The sequence below is a fragment of the Onychomys torridus genome, chromosome 8, assembly GCF_903995425.1.
Source record: "Onychomys torridus chromosome 8, mOncTor1.1, whole genome shotgun sequence".
Classification (NCBI taxonomy): domain Eukaryota; kingdom Metazoa; phylum Chordata; class Mammalia; order Rodentia; family Cricetidae; genus Onychomys; species Onychomys torridus.
Genome location: NC_050450.1, coordinates 94,660,839 through 94,677,742, shown reverse-complemented (window position 1 = coordinate 94,677,742; position 16,904 = coordinate 94,660,839). Strand labels below are relative to the sequence as shown.

At 46.7% G+C, this 16,904-nt stretch overlaps 1 protein-coding gene across 3 annotated transcripts; it reads right to left on the bottom strand.

The window, feature by feature from the left end:
• Positions 1–442: 442 nt before the first annotated feature.
• On the bottom strand, positions 443–16,180 carry Milr1 (mast cell immunoglobulin like receptor 1). Of its 3 annotated transcripts, none has more exons than XM_036194562.1 (7): positions 16,060–16,180; positions 15,780–15,821; positions 11,859–12,128; positions 6,822–6,935; positions 3,421–3,510; positions 1,853–1,921; positions 443–1,111 (listed from the first exon to the last, which is right to left on the bottom strand). In XM_036194562.1, exons 1-7 carry the CDS (start codon positions 16,163–16,165, stop codon positions 1,059–1,061), a joined length of 744 nt encoding a protein of 247 aa, XP_036050455.1. In that variant the 5' UTR covers positions 16,166–16,180; the 3' UTR covers positions 443–1,058. The 3 variants fall into 3 exon arrangements, with proteins under 3 accessions (XP_036050455.1, XP_036050457.1, XP_036050458.1); XM_036194565.1 differs by having other exon boundaries at positions 1,054–1,111; positions 6,871–6,935; XM_036194564.1 differs by lacking the exon at positions 6,822–6,935.
• Between the last annotated feature and the right edge of the window lie 724 nt (positions 16,181–16,904).

Here is a 16,904-nt window from a genome sequence, read left to right as displayed (position 1 = left end):
GGTCTGCTCCCCTGTACTGCAGGGATTACAGGTGTGTGTAGCCACATCCAGCTTTTTAAATGGGTGTTGGGCATTTGACAGGTCCTCACACTTGTGCAGTAAGCACTCTTTCCTGATAAACCATCTACTCAGCCCCTCAGACCCATTTTCAAGGTCACCTGTATTTAGACTTAGACGTGGATTAGGCTTTGTGGTGGTGTTTATTTGTTGTGGGTTTTTTTTTTTTTTTTGTCTCACTGTGCATCCCCTGGCTGTCCTGGAACTCACAGAAATCCACCTGCCTCTGTCTCCTGAGTGCTCGAATTAAAGATGTGCACCGCCACACCTGGCCATGCTTTGTTTTTTCGTTTGAACCTTTGGCAGGCATGGAGACAACGGGATACGAAAGATGATCATTATAATGTCTTCATGAGCCACTTACAAACAGCTCTTTTGCCTAAGATTTAACTTTTAAAAATTTTATTATTTTTAGATGAAACTGGCAAGTTCAGGGTAGTATGGCTGTGGACTATTTATTTTTAATTAAGTGTTTAGGTGTGTGTCTGTGCACATGAGTGCAGTGCCTGCAGATGCCAGAAGAGGGCGATGGATCCTCTGGAAACAAAGCTATGAGTTGTGGGATGTGGATACTGGGAATCAAACTCCTGTCCCTTGACAGAGCAGTAGGTGCCTCTCTTCAGCCACCTCCTCAGCCCCAAGATAATTCCTTTTAAAACGGTGTTGGAAAGTGAGAAGGATGGATGCCCACAAAACCAAATACTTTATAACTATTATCAAGCCTGGCTACTTTGATGACAAGATTAGAGGCCCAAATTAGCCAAAGGATAATGTTCAGATGTGAAAAATACAAATTCATCTTAGGTGACCAGCTTAAATATTTTTGGTTTTGTGTTTTAAGATGGGGTCTTGCTTCGTAGTCCCAGCTGGCTTTGAATTCAGGATCCTCCTGGCCCAGCCTCAGCTGAAACTTTGAAGCACTAGGTAAATTTGCAGTTTCTCCAGCCACACCAGCTTGCTGGAAAGTCTTTTACACGGGGATGCAGTCAGTTTCTTCATACTCAGTAGGTAAGCTCAGAATAAACGTAATCAGCTGGCTTGCCCACACAGCCTTCTGGAATGGAAAAGGGCAAATAACTTAGTAACCTCCAGCTATGAGTTCAGACCAAGTCTAAAAGGAATCCCCATTTCAGGTGTATGGGCTCAGTGGGTAACAGCGCTTGCCACCAAGCTGGATACCTTAGTTCTATCCCAGGGTCCACAGGGTGGAAGGAGAAAGCTGACTCCATGTTGTCCTCAGACTGCCAGTGAACTCCAGCAGCTTCATCTCAGCACTGGGGTCACAGGCCCCAGCACAGCTGTGCCCAGCTTTTTGCATGAGAGCTGGGATCCAAACTCAGGGCTTCATGCAAATGAGGTAGGCAAGTGCTCTTGGCCCCAGAGCCATCTCCCCAGCCCCTGATTTCCTCTTGAAAATGTTTAGTAATGATCCTGAATCTTCTTCTTGGGAGTTTTTGGATTTGATTTGATTTGATTTTAATTGTGTGTGTGTGTGAGGGTGTTTGTGCTCATGCTCACAGGTGGTTGTGGGCCTCAGATCCTCTAGAAGCACAGTGCATGCTCGTAATGCCAAGCCATCTCTCCAGCCTGTGACGTATTTAGAGGACAGTCTCTACCTTGTCTTTTCCTCCTCCCATCTCTCCACCTGACATATTTGTGGGAGCTGTGGTTGGTTACTGTGGACTTGCTGGGAGCCTAGGGTACCCACACCCCACCCTTAGATACAAAACCCTAGCTCACAGTGATGTTGCAGGGATTCTTGTCTTGTTCTCATCTCGTCCCCATCATGACTCACCTTGTTTTCTGGGTTCTACCTCCTTGAAGACTGGAGTGATATAGTGTAGCTCCTGGGGTTGTCTTGCCTCTGGGCAAAAAACAATGCACAGTGTTACTGGGCCAGTTCTTGGATCCTCTGACCGTGTGGGGGTGGTGGTCTAGGGTCTAAGGAGAGCTCTTTCCCTTTGGGGGGGTGTGGAAACACATTTCTGTCCCTTCAGGTCTGATCCAGGCTCCTGCTTGGCAAGATTGGGAACTGGTGCTGGTGTGTCAAGCCTTGCACAGTGCTCAGAGTGTGGCTGGGGCTCTGTGGAGCTGGCTGGGACAGAGCCCCTTAGTTAAGAAGCCCTTCCACCACGAAGCATCCAACATGCAACGTCTGATATGGTAAGTGACTAAATATTATATGGTATGGCGACTCCAGCTAATCATTAACTACTACAATCTTGAAGACTGCTAAGGGAGCAGATTCATGTTCTCTCCAGCACTCGGCTGGCATGTGGGGAGCCCTGGGTTTGATCCCAAGCATTGCACAAAGCAAATAAGCAAGCAAACAAAAATGAGATGTTCTCGCTTCTGTAGCGTGCAGACTAAAATAGATACAGAAAAGGTTATCATGGCCTCTGGGCAAGGATGACACACAAATTAAGTCACATTTGTAATCCTAGGACGTGGGAGGGTGAAGCAGGAGGATTGTTATGAGTTTGAGGTCATCCTGGGCAACATAGTGAGTTCAAAGCTAGCCTAGACTAGTTGCTAATAAAAAAAAAATAAAAAAATAAAAAAAACAGGTAAGCAAACAAAAAACTCTGTTCCCAAATAACCATTATGGACATGATAAATACATATAGTTTTATGTTATTAAAATAGATATTTTTAAAGAACAACTTATTGAACATAATATCACATGTCTGTGATCCCATCACTCAAGAGGCTGAGGCAGGAGGATTAAAAGTTTGAAGCCAGGCTGGGCTACATAGCAAGACTCTGTCTCAAAACAGAACAAATGAACAAAAAAAAATTTTTTTTAAAGATGATCATAAGCCGGGCCATGGTGGCACATGCCTTTTAGTCCCAGCACTCAGGAGGCAGAGGAAGGTAGATTTCTGTGATTTTTAGGCCAGCCTGGTCTACAGAGTGAGTTCCAGGACAGCCAGGGCTACACAGAGAAACCCTGTCTCAAAAACAAACAAACAAACAAAAAATATGATCATGAAAGACTTTGGGATACAGCACTGATCTTCCCAAGTTAATATAAAGTCATCTCTAAAGTATGTTAAAAAAATCAAAGGATAGAATGGCCTACTGGTGAGTAAAATGTGAGGTGGAAGGGAGGTGGAAGGGAGATGGGATATTGTTACTTGGCTTCCCTTTTTTTTTTTTTTAACTGAAGTCTCTGGAGAATCTTTAAAAAATTTTTTTTAAATAATGAGCACTGTGTAGAGTACTTGTCTAGCATCTTGGATTCAAGTTCTAGCACCATACCACCATGAGTGTGTGTGTGTGTGTGTGTGTGTGTGTGTGTGTGTACTGTCACCCCAGAACCAACCAAACAAACTCATCAAAACAGCCAGCAAGGCCCCTAACCTGTTTGAGTTTCACAAACGTTTGCATACAGCTCACTTTGCAGGGGTGCATCTCCGGAATCCTTGGACTTACTCTCTCTTTGAGCATTTCCTGCCAAAAAACAAAACAAAACAAGTCACAGAGTCATCACTTTGAAGCAATTTAGACACGTTTTTCCTGTCTTCTCTGCCAAGGGGCTGACTCTCCCATGATTCTAAGCGGCATGTCTTAGTGCTAGCCTCAAGTAATGAGGGAAACAATCACCAATTTGTATATGACACCCACTCCTCTGATCCAGGGGCCTCTGTGAGGTCTTAGCCTACATACTGGAAATAGACACATCTTCTTCCCCCCACCTTCCCCAGCTGAGGGCCAAACCTAGGACCACTGAGCTAAATCCCCAAACCCTTCTTTCCTTCTTGAAAGCAATATTTGGTAGGGAGTCTTGAGACATCTTCAAGAGATGAGGAATGCAACTAAGTTCTAGGCCAGCAGAAATTTTTTGAGACAGGGTTCCTCTGGGTAGCCCTGGTTGTCCTGAAACTCTTTATAGACCAGGCTGGCCTTGAACTCAGATCTGCCTGCCTCTGCCTCCTGAGTGCTGGGATTAATGGCGTGTACAAATCTTAATGCCACTTTGACAAAAACCTCAGGGTGGTTCTGTCTGTAGAAAAGGGAGATGTTCCTGAGGTGTCTGAGGAGCTGTGTTAAGTAGGGCATCTATTTCAAGGGTTTTTAGGGGTGGGTTTGCCCTATGCCTACCCTGGTAAGCTAAGCAGAGACGACTGTACCACTGAACAGTGTCCCAGCTGCTTTTCAACTGTTGTATCAACTGAGTGCCTTCCCTCTATGACCTTTGTCCATGTAGAGATGGAGGGAGGCACAGGGGCCTGACACCTGTGAATGAGTCTCACTAATTCAGACAGGCTCTCCACAGTCCCATTCCACAGCCCAGAAAACTGAGGCCCAGAGAAACAAACACCAGGAACCCAACAGCCCTCGGCTTGGAGCCTTCTGTGCTAAGACACAAACACTGTTTTGTGCAAATCTAGATATTTTTCCACACGTGTGCCCAGTGAAAGGGCCACTTTGAAATCTCTACCAGAGAAGGGCTTAGAGGTAAATAGGGAAAGGCTTCTAGCTGGGTGGTGATGGGTCTCTTGTTGCTGCCGAGCCTCAGGTGGGAAGAGAGAGACATGTTCCCATTCAACTTCAAACACCAAGCTTCTTGAAGGTAGCTGAGAAACAGAAGGCTTCACCTGTTGAGGGGTTTCTGCTCTGGACCAACTATATGATACACAGTGAACTTCAGGAGCCTCTTTGCTATAAGCATTGATATGCATCCATGCACACCCACATGCACAGTAAGCACTGTTTACAATAACCAGAAGATGCCCGCAACCCAAGCAAGGGGTGGAGGGTTGGGGAAACATTAGGTATGCATCCAGATCAGAATGTTCCCCAGCCTAAAAAGGGAAGACATTCTGATATGCACAGGAAGCCAAGCACCAAAGGGCAGCTCCTGGGGATGTGGCACAGTTGGTAGAGTCCTTGCCTAGCAAGCAGGAAGGCCTGAGTTCATTCTGCACCCCTGCAATCCACCCACTCAGGAGGACCAGAAGTTCTAGGCTACCCTCAACTACATGGTGAGTTTGAGGCCAGCCTGGGAGAGAGGAGCCTCTGTCACAAAATAAAACAAGACAGACAACTGCTGCCGGATTCCACTGGAATGGAATCCTAGAATAGTCTGTAGAGACAGAAAGCAGAATGGTGGCTACTGGGCAGGGGAAAAACAGCATGGGGAATTATCTCAGGGCACTGGGTTGCAGCCTGGGAAGCTGACAAAGGTGTGGGGCTACTGATGGTCTCACACAGAGTGAAAGACTAAAGGTCACTAATGTGCATGTGAACAAGCTGGACTGGGAGCCAAGGGTGGGGTTCCATGTAGAGTCTTGTTGAGTTCATGACAGGGCCTCATACCGTAAAATAAAAGGGTGGTGTGTGTGGGGGGGTAAAATAGCAAATTTCATTGTGTGTGTATTTCAGCATAATTTTATGAAGACAGGCTGGGGATGTGGCTCAGTGGGTAGAGGGCTTGTCTAGCACGCATGAAGCCCTGGGTTCCATCCCTACTGTCAAGTAAATCAGATGGAAGGGCATGTGCTTATAATCTCAGCACTGGAGATGGGAAGGCAGAGGATCAGAAGTCATGGTGAGTTTGAGACCCAGTCTCAAAAAAAAAAAAAAAAGTATAAAGTTGGGAGTGGTGGTACACACCTGTAAGCCCAACATTCCTAAGCTGAGACAGGAGCGTCATTGTGAGTTCAGAGCCAACCAGGCATACATAGCAAGATCCAATCAAAAAATAAAAGCAGAGGGGCTGGAGAGATGCTCAGGGGTTAAGAGCACTGACTGCTCTTCCAGAGGTCATGAGTTCGGTTCCCAGCAACCACATGGTGGCTCACAACCATCTGTAATGTGATCTGGTGGCCTCGTCTGGCCTGTAGGGATATAAGCAGGCAGAACACTGTATACATAGTAAATAAATCTCTAAAATAAATACATAAATAAAAGTACCAGTATTATTAGTAATTGAGATGGTAGCTGCAGAACTTTAATTCAGTCATGGGACTGGGGCTGTAAGCTGTGTCCATGTGAGGCTGGCTCTCCCACAACCTCCCTCAAAAGGGCTTTACAGAGAACTCAAAGGCCATGCCCTATGGGCCTCATGAAGTCTGTCTGCTCACTCCTTAATTTCTCATCTCTTATTTTTGTTTGTTTTTTTAAGACGGGCTTTCTCTGTGTAGCCCTGGCTGCCCTGGAGCTCACTCTGTAGCCCAGGCTGGCCTCAGATCCAGAGCTCTGCCTGCCTCTGCCTCCCGTGTGCTGGGATTAAAGGTGTGCTCTACCACTGCCTGGCTTCTCATCTCTTTTGAAATTTTTAAAATTACATTTAGTTGCTTATTAGTGTGTGGGTATGTGCATGCCACCCAACACTGTGGATGCCAGAGGACAATGCGTCAGAGTCAATTCTCCCCTTCCATTGTGTGGGTCCTGGGGATTGAACCTTCCTCCTCCTCCTCATTTTCTCCCTACTCTATTTCTTCTATCCAAGCCAAGCCTGCTCACCACCTGAGATCAGAAGACCATGGTCTCCCACTCCATTTCTTTTTCCGTAAGTATTTGTTTTCAGTTTTTAAAAATTCCATGTGTATAAGTGTTTTGCCCGCCAAGGTCAGAAGAGGGCGTCAGATCCCCTGAAACTGGAGTTCCAAGTGATTGGTCAGCACCACTGGGAACCCAGTGCTCTTAACTGCTGAGCCATCTCTCCAGCCCCTCCCCGCCCCATTTCTGACTCTGGTCCCTTCCTCTTCTGCCCTGCTGAATCTGAACCTCCCAGGAACATACCAAGGAGAACCTACCTTTTTTAAGTTTTGGTTGAATCAAAAAAACCAGAACTATGATTATTACCAGTAGCCCCAGTAGCAACCCTGGGAGCAGCCATGGCAGCAGACAAGAAGGACAGCTATCTTCTTCTGTAAGAAAACAGTGTTCATGGGTCACCAGTGGCTGTGACATGTGAGACCGACCAAACAATGTCATCTCAGCACTCAACAAGCTGAGGCAGGAGGATTATCAGAACTTCAAGGCCAGCCAGGCTACAGACCTAGTCAGGAGAAAAGAGAAAGAGAAAAGCTAGATGAGGTAACCAGGAGGCTGAAGTGGGATCATGAGTTTCCTCGGCAACGTAGGGACCCCCTCCCCCAAACTGAAACCAAACAAATTTAAAAATCAACAAAACAAAACGAAGAAGGGAGAAATATGAAAGACCCAATGCCTCCAAGAACACGCAAAGTCGAATATGGCGGCAGCTGTGGCTGTGTGGGCTGTTTGGACCTTGGAGGTGGAAGGCAGGGCTGGGAACACTGGGAATAGCAGGGAGTCAGGTCTCACCACCACACTCGTTTCTGCCCTGGATGGGGGAATCAATTCCATCTTGTGGGTGCCCTCCCCCAGGGGCCCTGCATTTGGAAGGTCCAAGCAGGAGGTGCATCAGTGCAGAAGCAGCTGCACTTCCCAGAGGTAAGTGCAGTCTGTGGAAGGGACTCAGGGAGAGGAAGCATCATCAGGCTCAGCTAGCTGTGAGGTGAGTTGCAGGTTGGTCTGGGGCCGGCAAGACGGCTCAGCAGGGTAAAGCGCTGTAACGCAAACCTTGGAACCCACATTGTGCAAGCAGAGAACAGACTCATCACTTAGTGCCACCAGCACATGCGTACACACACACACACCAAATAAACTAAATAAAATCAGTTTAGATCTGTTTCCATCTGGTTGACTAAGGCAGTTGCCTGGTCTAGAAGGATGAAAGTGGGTACTCAAACAATATCCAACCATACCCGGTACTCCGCCCATGCACACAGATCAACCCTACTCCAGCTCATTGGTCTCAATGAGCTGCTGAGGAGCCACACACACAGCTGGGAGCCAGATAAATAGCTAACCTGACTAACTGCCTGCAGTATGGCTCAAGCCAAGTGCCGAGAGGTTGGAGGATGGAGCCAGAGAGGTTAGAGGATGGAGCCAGGACGCCTCTTGGCTTCTGACTTTGTGGTCTATTATCTCTTCTAGAACTTACTATGTAGCTGAGACTAGCTTTATGCTCATCCTCCTGCTTCCAATTTCCAAATGCTGGGACTACAGGTGTGTGTAACATACCTGGCTATTTGTCTATTCTGTTTTTGGTTTTTCAAGACGGGGTTTCTCTGTGTAGCCCTGGCTGTCCTGGAACTCACGCTGTAGACAAGGCTGGTCTCAACTCAGAGTCACCCACCTCTGAGTGCTGGGATTCAAGGCGTGTACCACCACAACCTAGCCAATTTGTTTGTTCTTAAGAATGACTACAATCAGCCGGGCGGTTAATCCCAGCACTCAGGAGGCAGAGCCAGGCGGATCTCTGTGAGTTTGAGGCCAGCCTGGTCTACAGAGTGAGTTCCAGGAAATGCACAAAGCTATACAGAGAAACCCTGTCTTGAGAAAACTTAAAAAAAAAAAATGACTACAATCAAAAATTTATTTCATATATATACATAAGCACATTTATGGCATGCATGTAGAAGCTGAAAAACAACTTAAGGGAGTTGATTCTTTCCACCACGTGGGTCCCAGGGATCAAACTTAAGTTGTTATACAGTGGCAAAAAGCACCATGAGCAGTGCGTATGGTTTTGTCAACGGTCTAGTTTCGAGTGTGCAGTGGAGAGCTGGCTTTATTCTCAACCCAAAAGTATCGTACTTCTCTGTGTTTCCATTTATAGAAGTCAGTTGTACAAGTACTTTTACTTCCTCTGCAAAGCGGAAGTGGCCCTGCTAAATCCATTCAAGGGCAGTTCAAAACAGGAAATACAGAGTTCAGGTCTGCTGTCAAGTTCTGCTCTTTTTTTTCTACAGTTTGTTTTTTATAGATCTCTTTAGTTTTATTAATTAACTTATTTGTTTATGCTTTTTGAGACAGGGTCTCTCTATGTAGTCAACAGGAGTCATCCTTGGTTACACAAGTGAGTAGAGAGCCAGCCTAGGCTTTTTGAGCGAGAGGCTGCTTCCAAAGGCAGAAGGGAATGCCCAAGGCCACAGACATACAGACTGACTGCAGAGCACTGCCCCTCCCCCCACCTCCCTACCTTTCCATCTCCCACTGCTCAGACTTGTGTCTGAAGTGTCCCCTGGCCTCACACGCTCCTTCTCTGACCTTCAACCAGCCCAGTTCCCGTCCCAAGCTGGAGCTCTAAACATGCCAGGGACTTCAACCACAGCTCTCTTTTCCCAGTCTGCCCACATTTCTTTCTCATTCTTCCAGCTCCTTGGACAAGCCCTCCTGCCTCACCTAGGTGGGCTCTTTTCCAGGCCTTACCTTTCTCCACTCTGTGCCAGTTTCCTTTACAATAACCAGCACAGCTTGTGAGCCCGACCACAGGCTCCATGAGGGCGGGAATCAATCCGTATGAGTCAGGGTGTGGTGCGTCCGGGTTCTCCAGCCTTAGCTGGAAAGGGAAGCCCTGATTAAGGAACCTACCTGTGTTTATGGCTCTGACCGCCAGTCCTGATAGGGCTTGGGACAGGACCATGTCTTAGGTATCACTGATGTCCTAGAAGCACCATAGCTTGTAACAAACAACAGCCTGCACCAAGTGAGCAATTGATAGAGACGTATCCGTGAGACCTCACTGAAGATGACCGTGTTTTTATAAGCCATCAAACAGTTTGATGGGACAGAGCGTCACTTTAACAAACCACAGGAAGGCTATGTGCAGAGAGTATCCATCTGGCAGCCTTGCCATGTGGGGTAGAGGACTCTGTTTAGCCACTGTACACCACATTCCAGCTCTATGTCTGTCTGTGTCCCTCCCACTCATTTCTATGACAACCACAGTCACCACATAGTTTTTGCCCAGACTGCTGCCTCCCATCTGGAGACCATAGCATGAAACTCCTGTAAAAGCTCGTACCTCTAGCTGTGCTGGCTAATAGTGGTGTCGACTTGATCAGATCTAGAAGCCCTAGGACTCAAATTTCTGGGTAAATCATAGCGATTAGGTTAATTGACGTGGACAGACCCACCCGAAGTGTGGGTGGTATCATCCCATGGGAAAAGTCCCAGGTTGCGTAAGAAAGAGAAAGTAACCTGGTGACGCAGGCCTTTAACCCCAGCACTCGGGAGGCAGAGGCAGGGGGATGGATCGCTGAGTCTGAGGCCACTCTCCTCGACATAGTGAATTCTGGGCTAGCCAAAGCTACATAATGAGACTGTGTCTTAAAAACAAAAACAAACAAACAAAAAGTAATAATCAATAAATTTTAAAAATAAGAGAAAGAAAACTGAGCATCAGGATTCATCTCTCTCTCTCACTCCTTCTGAAATGTGACCCCACTGCCCACTCCTGCTGTAACTGTCCCTGTCATGATGACTGTGTCTCTGAGATCCAGGAACTCAAATAAGCCCTCTCTTCTTTAGAGTATTTTTGTCAGAGCAACAAAACACACTGGTCTGCCGGGCAGTGGTGGCCACGCCTTTAATCCCAGCACTTGGGAGGCAGAGGCAGGCAGATCTTTGTGAGTTTGAGGCCAGCCTGGTCTACAGAGGGAAATCCAGGAAAGGAGCAAAGCTACACAAAAAAACCCTGTCTCGTAAAACCAAAAACAAACAAACAAAAAACCCACATTGGTCTTCTGAGCCTACTTCTGGGGAAAGTACGCCCTGTTGTATTGGATTAGATGATCACATTTGCACCCTAAAATTTAGAGCCATTGACCTGTATTTCCATCCAACAAAACTTTCTGTAGTGGAGGACATGTTCTATGTTGACCAACATGGCAGTCACTAGTTACCTGTGACTCTTGAATACTAGACGTGTGACAAGACTGTAGCATTAAGGGTTTTTTTGTTTGTTTATTTGTTTTTATGATAATGTCTCACTATGTAGCCCTGGCTAGCCTGAAACTAGCTATATAGAGCAGGATGGCCTTGAACTCACAGAGATCCACCTGGCTCTGCCTCCCAAATGTTGGGCCAGTAAAAGGTATGCCCAGCACGGTGGTATTGAATTTTTTAGAATGTATTTATTAATTGTGTGTGTGTGCGTGTGTGTGTGTGTGTGTGTGTGTGTGTGTGTGTATGTGTGCGCACGCGTGCATGCACATGCTCACATGCATGTTCAAGCAAACATGCATTGGTTTCTGTGGAATCAGCTCTCTCCTTCCACCTTTATGTGAGTTCCAAGGATCAAACTCAGACCTATGTAGCAAGTGCTTTTACCCCACTGAGCCATCTTTCTGGCCCTAGAAATTTTTTGCTATCATTTTGATTAGCATGAATTTAATTTTGCATGGATACATGTGGCTCGTGGCCTCCACGCCGGCAGACCTGGAGAACCAGTGGTTCTTTTTAAGTTTGACAAGACTGCAGACATGATGTGTTTAGATCCCTTCTCTCACTCTCTGGGGACTCATTATCAAGGTCACCACAGATGAGGCTACTGGTGCCAGGCTAAGAGAAGCATGGCGTGGGAAGGCAACAGAGAGAAAAACAGAACACATGAGGCATGGCTGGGTGGGAAGTGTGCTGGCTCTGGGGCTTCAGGCTTCAAGGGAAGAAGATTGGTGAGCTTGGTGAGCTGAAAGAGGGATTCGGAGACCAGTGAAGTTCTTCCATAGAGGATTAGCTGAGCGGGGAAGACCCTCTCCAGGTGTGAGAGCACCATCCTTTAGACTGAGGGCCCAGACTGAATAAGAACAAAAAGGGAGAAGCCTACAGCAAGTGCTCTAAACTGATGAGCCACGTCTCCAGTCTCTTTCCACATTCTTGAGTGTTTTGAACTGCCAAGAGCTCTCCAGAGCACCAGAGAGACTCCCTTCGGCCCCCCTGCCCCCACCCTCCATCACCACTGTACGGCGGGAGGCACTTACTGGCGATCATGAAGTTGAGTTCCTGACTATATTTCTGCAGGTTGGAAACATTGGTTTTGCATTTGTAAGGACCTGTTTCATTGACGTTGGAGATCTTCAGGTGGAAAATGATGGTTTCCCCTCTTCTTTTCTTGGTTTCTATGTGTTTCGTACCCAAAAATAATGAATAGGTGATATCCAGTGATGTGTTCTGGCTGGAGCAGGACAGAGATACATTTTGGCCCATCCTGACCACATTCGTACTTGAGTTCAGTTTTGGAGAAGGCAATTCTGGAAAAACAAAATAACATGGCAGTCTTCATTAAAACCGCTTGATGGGGCTGGGGGTGCAGCTTTGGGTGGTGGAGGGCTTGCCTAGCCTGCACAAAGCCCTGGGTTCCATCCTGGGCACAGCGTAAGCACTGGAGCTCACGTCTGTAATTCCAGTTTGTGGGAGATGGAGGCAAGAAGAACTAGATGGAGGCTATCCTGAGCTATCCAGGGAGTTCAAAGGCAGGCTGGGCTACAGGAGATGTGGTGGTTAATAGTGTCAAGCTGACAGGCTCTAGGACCACCTAGGAGACTGCCTCTGGGATTTCTGTGAGGAAGTTTCTAGATTGGGCTAACCGGGGTGGGAATATGGGTGATGTGATCTATCCCAGACTGAATAAAAAGAAGCCAAGGAGACTGAGCTGAGCATCCCTCTCTCTCTCTGCTTCCTGACTCTGGATGCTGTGTGTGATGCTGGCTACCTCAGGCCCCTGCCATCATGACTTCCCAGCCATGGTAGGTGGTAATCTCCCCTTGAACTGTGAGCCCAGGTTGACCCTTCTTGCCTTCAGTTGCTTCTTGTCTTGATATTTGGTCACAGTAGGGAGGAAAGTAACGAACACCCCCCCCCCTTTTTTTTGAGCTGAGGACCGAACCCAGGGCCTTGCACTTGCTAGGCAAGCGCTCTACCACTGAGCTAAATCCCAAACCCCACGAACACCTCTTTTATCAAGACAGAAACAAACACCCCAGGACAATTTTGTTTCCCCAGTCACCACCATAAACCAGGGACAGTGCCCGCCCCCAACCCAGTGCCCACCTCCAACTATGATTTTCCATTAAATTACCCATCACAAATCATTTTCTGCTCTCCCAGGTGCCCCAGGCTCCCTCCAGCCCCCCTTAGGTCCCCCAGGGTCTCTCTCTCCCCTGATGTCATTACAGCTGTTAAGATCAGCATTTAGGGGATGAAAGCAGAAGGATCGAGAATTCAAGGTCAATCTCTGCTACATAGTGAGTTCTAGGCCAGCCTGGGCTACACCAGACTCTGCTTTCAGTGAGGCCTCTCAGATTCCTTGAACTTTGTCTGCTGTGACTTTGGTGGCCCATCTGTAACATGTACACACACAGACAGACATACAGACACACAATTTTTTGTTTGTTTGTTTTTTGAGACATGGTTTCTCCATGTAGTTTTGGTTCCTATCCTGTATCTTGCTCTATAGACCAGGCTGGCCTTGAACTCACAGAGATCCTCCTAGCTCTGCCCCCCGAGTGCTGGGATTAAAGGCGTGTGCCACTGTTGTATGGCCACAGTTTTTTTTTTTTTTTTTTTTTTTTTTTTTGAGACAGGGTTTCTTTGTATATCCCTGGCTGTCCTGGAACTTGCTCTGTAGACCAAACTAGCCTCAAACTCAGAGATAAGCCTGCCTCTGCCTCCGGGGTGCTGGGATTAAAGACGTGCACCATATACATATTTCCCATGTGTACATTGACTGTAAGATGTGGAATGATGGCTCAGAGGTTCAGAGCACTGACTGCTCTTCTAGAGGTCCTGACTTCAATCCCCAGCAACCACATGGTGGCTCACAACCATCTGTAATGAGATCTGGTGCTCTCTTCTGGCCTGCAGTCATATGTGCTATATCCATAATAAATAAATAAATATTTAAAAAAAAAACATTATTAAAAAAAAAGATGTGGAATGTGTGATCTGAGCGTTAATGTTAAATTTAAGATTGGACTAGAAGAATCCATGTTTGCTAACCGTCAGTTATCAAGGGAAATCAGGACTACTTGGAAAATTACAGCCAACAGAACCAACATAGCTTCTGAATTTATTGCTGTTCAATAAATCCTGACCAAGTGGTGATGGTGTCGTGGGCCTATGAGGATGCTGGACCAAAGTCTATCAAATTTTGCAAACAGGAAAATTGTATACTATGTGAATTATCTGTCAATAAAGATCTTATAAAAAAAAAAAATCCTGGCCGGGCGGTGGTGGCGCACGCTTTTAATCCCAGCACTCGGGAGGCAGAGCCAGGCGGATCTCTGTGAGTTTGAGGCCAGTCTGGTCTACAGAGTGAGTTCCAGGAAAGGCACAAAAGCTACACAGAGAAACCCTGTCTCGGAAAAAAAAAAAAGAAAGAAAGAAAGAAAAACCTAAATAAATAAACCAATCAATCAATCATCAATCAATCAATCCTGACATCGCAGACAGACACAAACATATCCATCTAGGCTTCTGCAGTGTATACTCAACCACACTCAGCGCTTAAGAGGTTGAAGCAGGAGGATTCCTATGAGTTCAGCAAAGCCTGGGCTACACAGTGAGTGCTAGTCTATATAGCAAGATCCTATTACAAACAATCCATGAAAACAAAAACCCAAACAACCCCATTACTGATACTGGCTGCTTCTGGAAGTAGAGAGGAGGCAGGCTGGAGCTGAGCAAAGCACTTTCAGTCTTGCGTGGTTAGCACACACTGAAGGAGTGCTGTCTGCCAGATACTGCGGAGGGAAATAGGCACTGCAGCATTCCCACCTCCCGGATGAAAGAGAACAAACTCAAAACTGATCACTTTGAGTGCCCTGGCTGCCAGCTGGTGAGTGACATGCCAGGCTCAGCAACCAAGGGCCCTGACTCCACCATATTGTTCCTCCCATGCATAGTACCAGTTGCTTGAATTTACGATCTTTTCAAGTGGGCATGGTGGCGCACACCTGTGATCCCGCACTTGGGAGGAAGAGGCAGAAAGTAAAGGCTCTAGCAGGCCCGAGCATGGAGAACATGGTGCCAACAGGTTTTGCCCTTCTTCCCAATTTCCTGTTCCCTTTACATTCCTAAAGCTAGCCACCAGGGCATTTTGGGTCACTTCCTCCTATCAAAGCATTGAAGTCCATTAATCAAAAGCCTCCTCGTAGTTATGCTAATTAATATGCCCAATCAAAACAAACCAACTCATTCTCACATGAGTTTCTTCCTTTCCCTTTATAAACCGCCATTTGCCTATGGGCCATGTCTGTCTCCTCTCAATCCAGAGGCAGTCCCTTGTCCTCCAGGGCAAGTACCCTTCCCCTCTCCCTTCCCCTCTCCCTTCCCCTCTCCCTTCCCCTCTCCCTTCCCCTCTGCCTTACTCCTCTTCTCTTCTCCCTCATCCCCTATTTCCTACCTTTGTCTCTTATCCCTGCCTTTGTCCGTCTGGGGCAAATAAATCTCCTTTGTGCTGAGAACTTGATCTTAGTGGGTCCTGAGCTGTCCTTCCCTTGAGAAGGCTTAGGAGTTCTAGTCCAGCCTTAGCTACATAATGGAGTCTGAGGCCAGCCTGAGCTACATGAGACTCAGGCTCAAAAGTAAATAAATCATACAATTTACAATGATCGTGTGAGGATTTTCTAGCTAAAAAAAAAAAAAAAAAAAAGATAGCAGAGGGAGTTTGAAGTTTTTCATGGTAAAACCGTCTCAAGATGTTGTTGCCGAGTTTCAGGTGGGAGGGAAAAAAAGCTACAATTTCCCTCTAAACTCAGCTCATCTCCTTACTGGCAGATAACGGAAGCCTTTGCTCTTGGTTGCTGATCTAAAAACACAGAAATGCCCGTAAAGGAATGCTCACATTCAAAGCCAGCTATCCTGCCGTCCCGATGACCATCCTTTTAGGAAATGAAACTTACCGCCTGTTTTCTCCCTCACATAATCCACGGCAGCGTTTTGAACTGAAAGAGAAAAGGGGAAGATTAGAAGAAGCGCATTTTCCACGCGATGTTTGCATTTTGTCTGTTTGGTTTCTGTCTTTGTTTTTTGAGACAGGGTCTCACTATGTAGCTCTGGCTGGCCTGGAACTCCCTATGTAGATTAGGCTGGCTTCAAACTCACAGAGATACCTCTGCCTCTGGGTGTGAACCACTACTCCTGGCCTGAGAGTCAATTCTAAAAATATTGAATCAGGCTTACGTGCAATAGAAAGAAAAATAGCCCAGAGTAACAGTCTGTCCAGCCAGCTCCTCATTCCCTTGAATGAGAAGAGAGAGGGGCACACAGGAGCACCTCTGTCAGCCATCCTGCTACTGCTACTGCAGAGGGGGTGTGGCTTCACAGATCCCTCTTCCAGAACTCACGCAGGAAGTCAGGGGGTTTAGACCAGTTTACACAACTTGACTCGTGACTAGCTGGTTTAACTGGCCCTCCTGTTACTGGGACTGGCGCTCAGCAGCTGCTCTGGCTGAAAGCCCCCCTCCTCTCTTGGACCTGTTCTGAGACAACAGTTCTTTTGTTATCCCCACCCCCCCCCCCGTGTGTACACACACACACACACACACACACACACACACACACACACACACACAGTGATGGCTAAAGTTATGTTTTAAGTTTAAATCATTGTGCTTAAGGGATCTATAAAACAAAAATGCCTCTAACAAGTAAGCCCCATTTGCCCAAGGACAGATGACTTTCTGGAATTCCGGGGTGCTGTTCTTCATGTAAGATAAAAAGCTACATGTTTTCACTTCTGGAAACAAGCTTGGTTACCCCATCTGCACAGGATGTGCTTGATTGCATGTAGGCTGAAGGTACTAAGCAGGAACTATGCATTCTTGCCCCTGTTTGGAGGAAGGTGGGAAGTGAGTAGCATTGTGGAGTTTGCCTTTATAAGCCTCTGACTAATGTAATTTGGTGCCATACTCTGGGAATCCTGAATATGGACCTGGTCAGTGTCCATTGTCCTGAACAGTATTCAATAAAGTTTGCTTCAGATTTGGCTCAAAAATTGTGATAGTGGGTTTATTCTCGACCAATGG

What these genes read in the sequence shown, in the direction of transcription:
- Milr1 (XM_036194562.1), bottom strand. Translation starts at nt 16,165, where the DNA reads ATGGCTGACAGAGGTGCTCCTGTGTGCCCCTCTCTCTTCTCATTCAAG. An exon ending in ACTCAACTTCATGATCGCCA is followed by an intron (nt 6,936 to 11,858) that starts GTAAGTGCCTCC and finishes GTTTTCTTACAG; the next exon opens with AAGAAGATAGCTGTCCTTCT. An exon ending in TCAACCAAAACTTAAAAAAG is followed by an intron (nt 3,511 to 6,821) that starts GTAGGTTCTCCT and finishes GTTTTTTGGCAG; the next exon opens with GAAATGCTCAAAGAGAGAGT.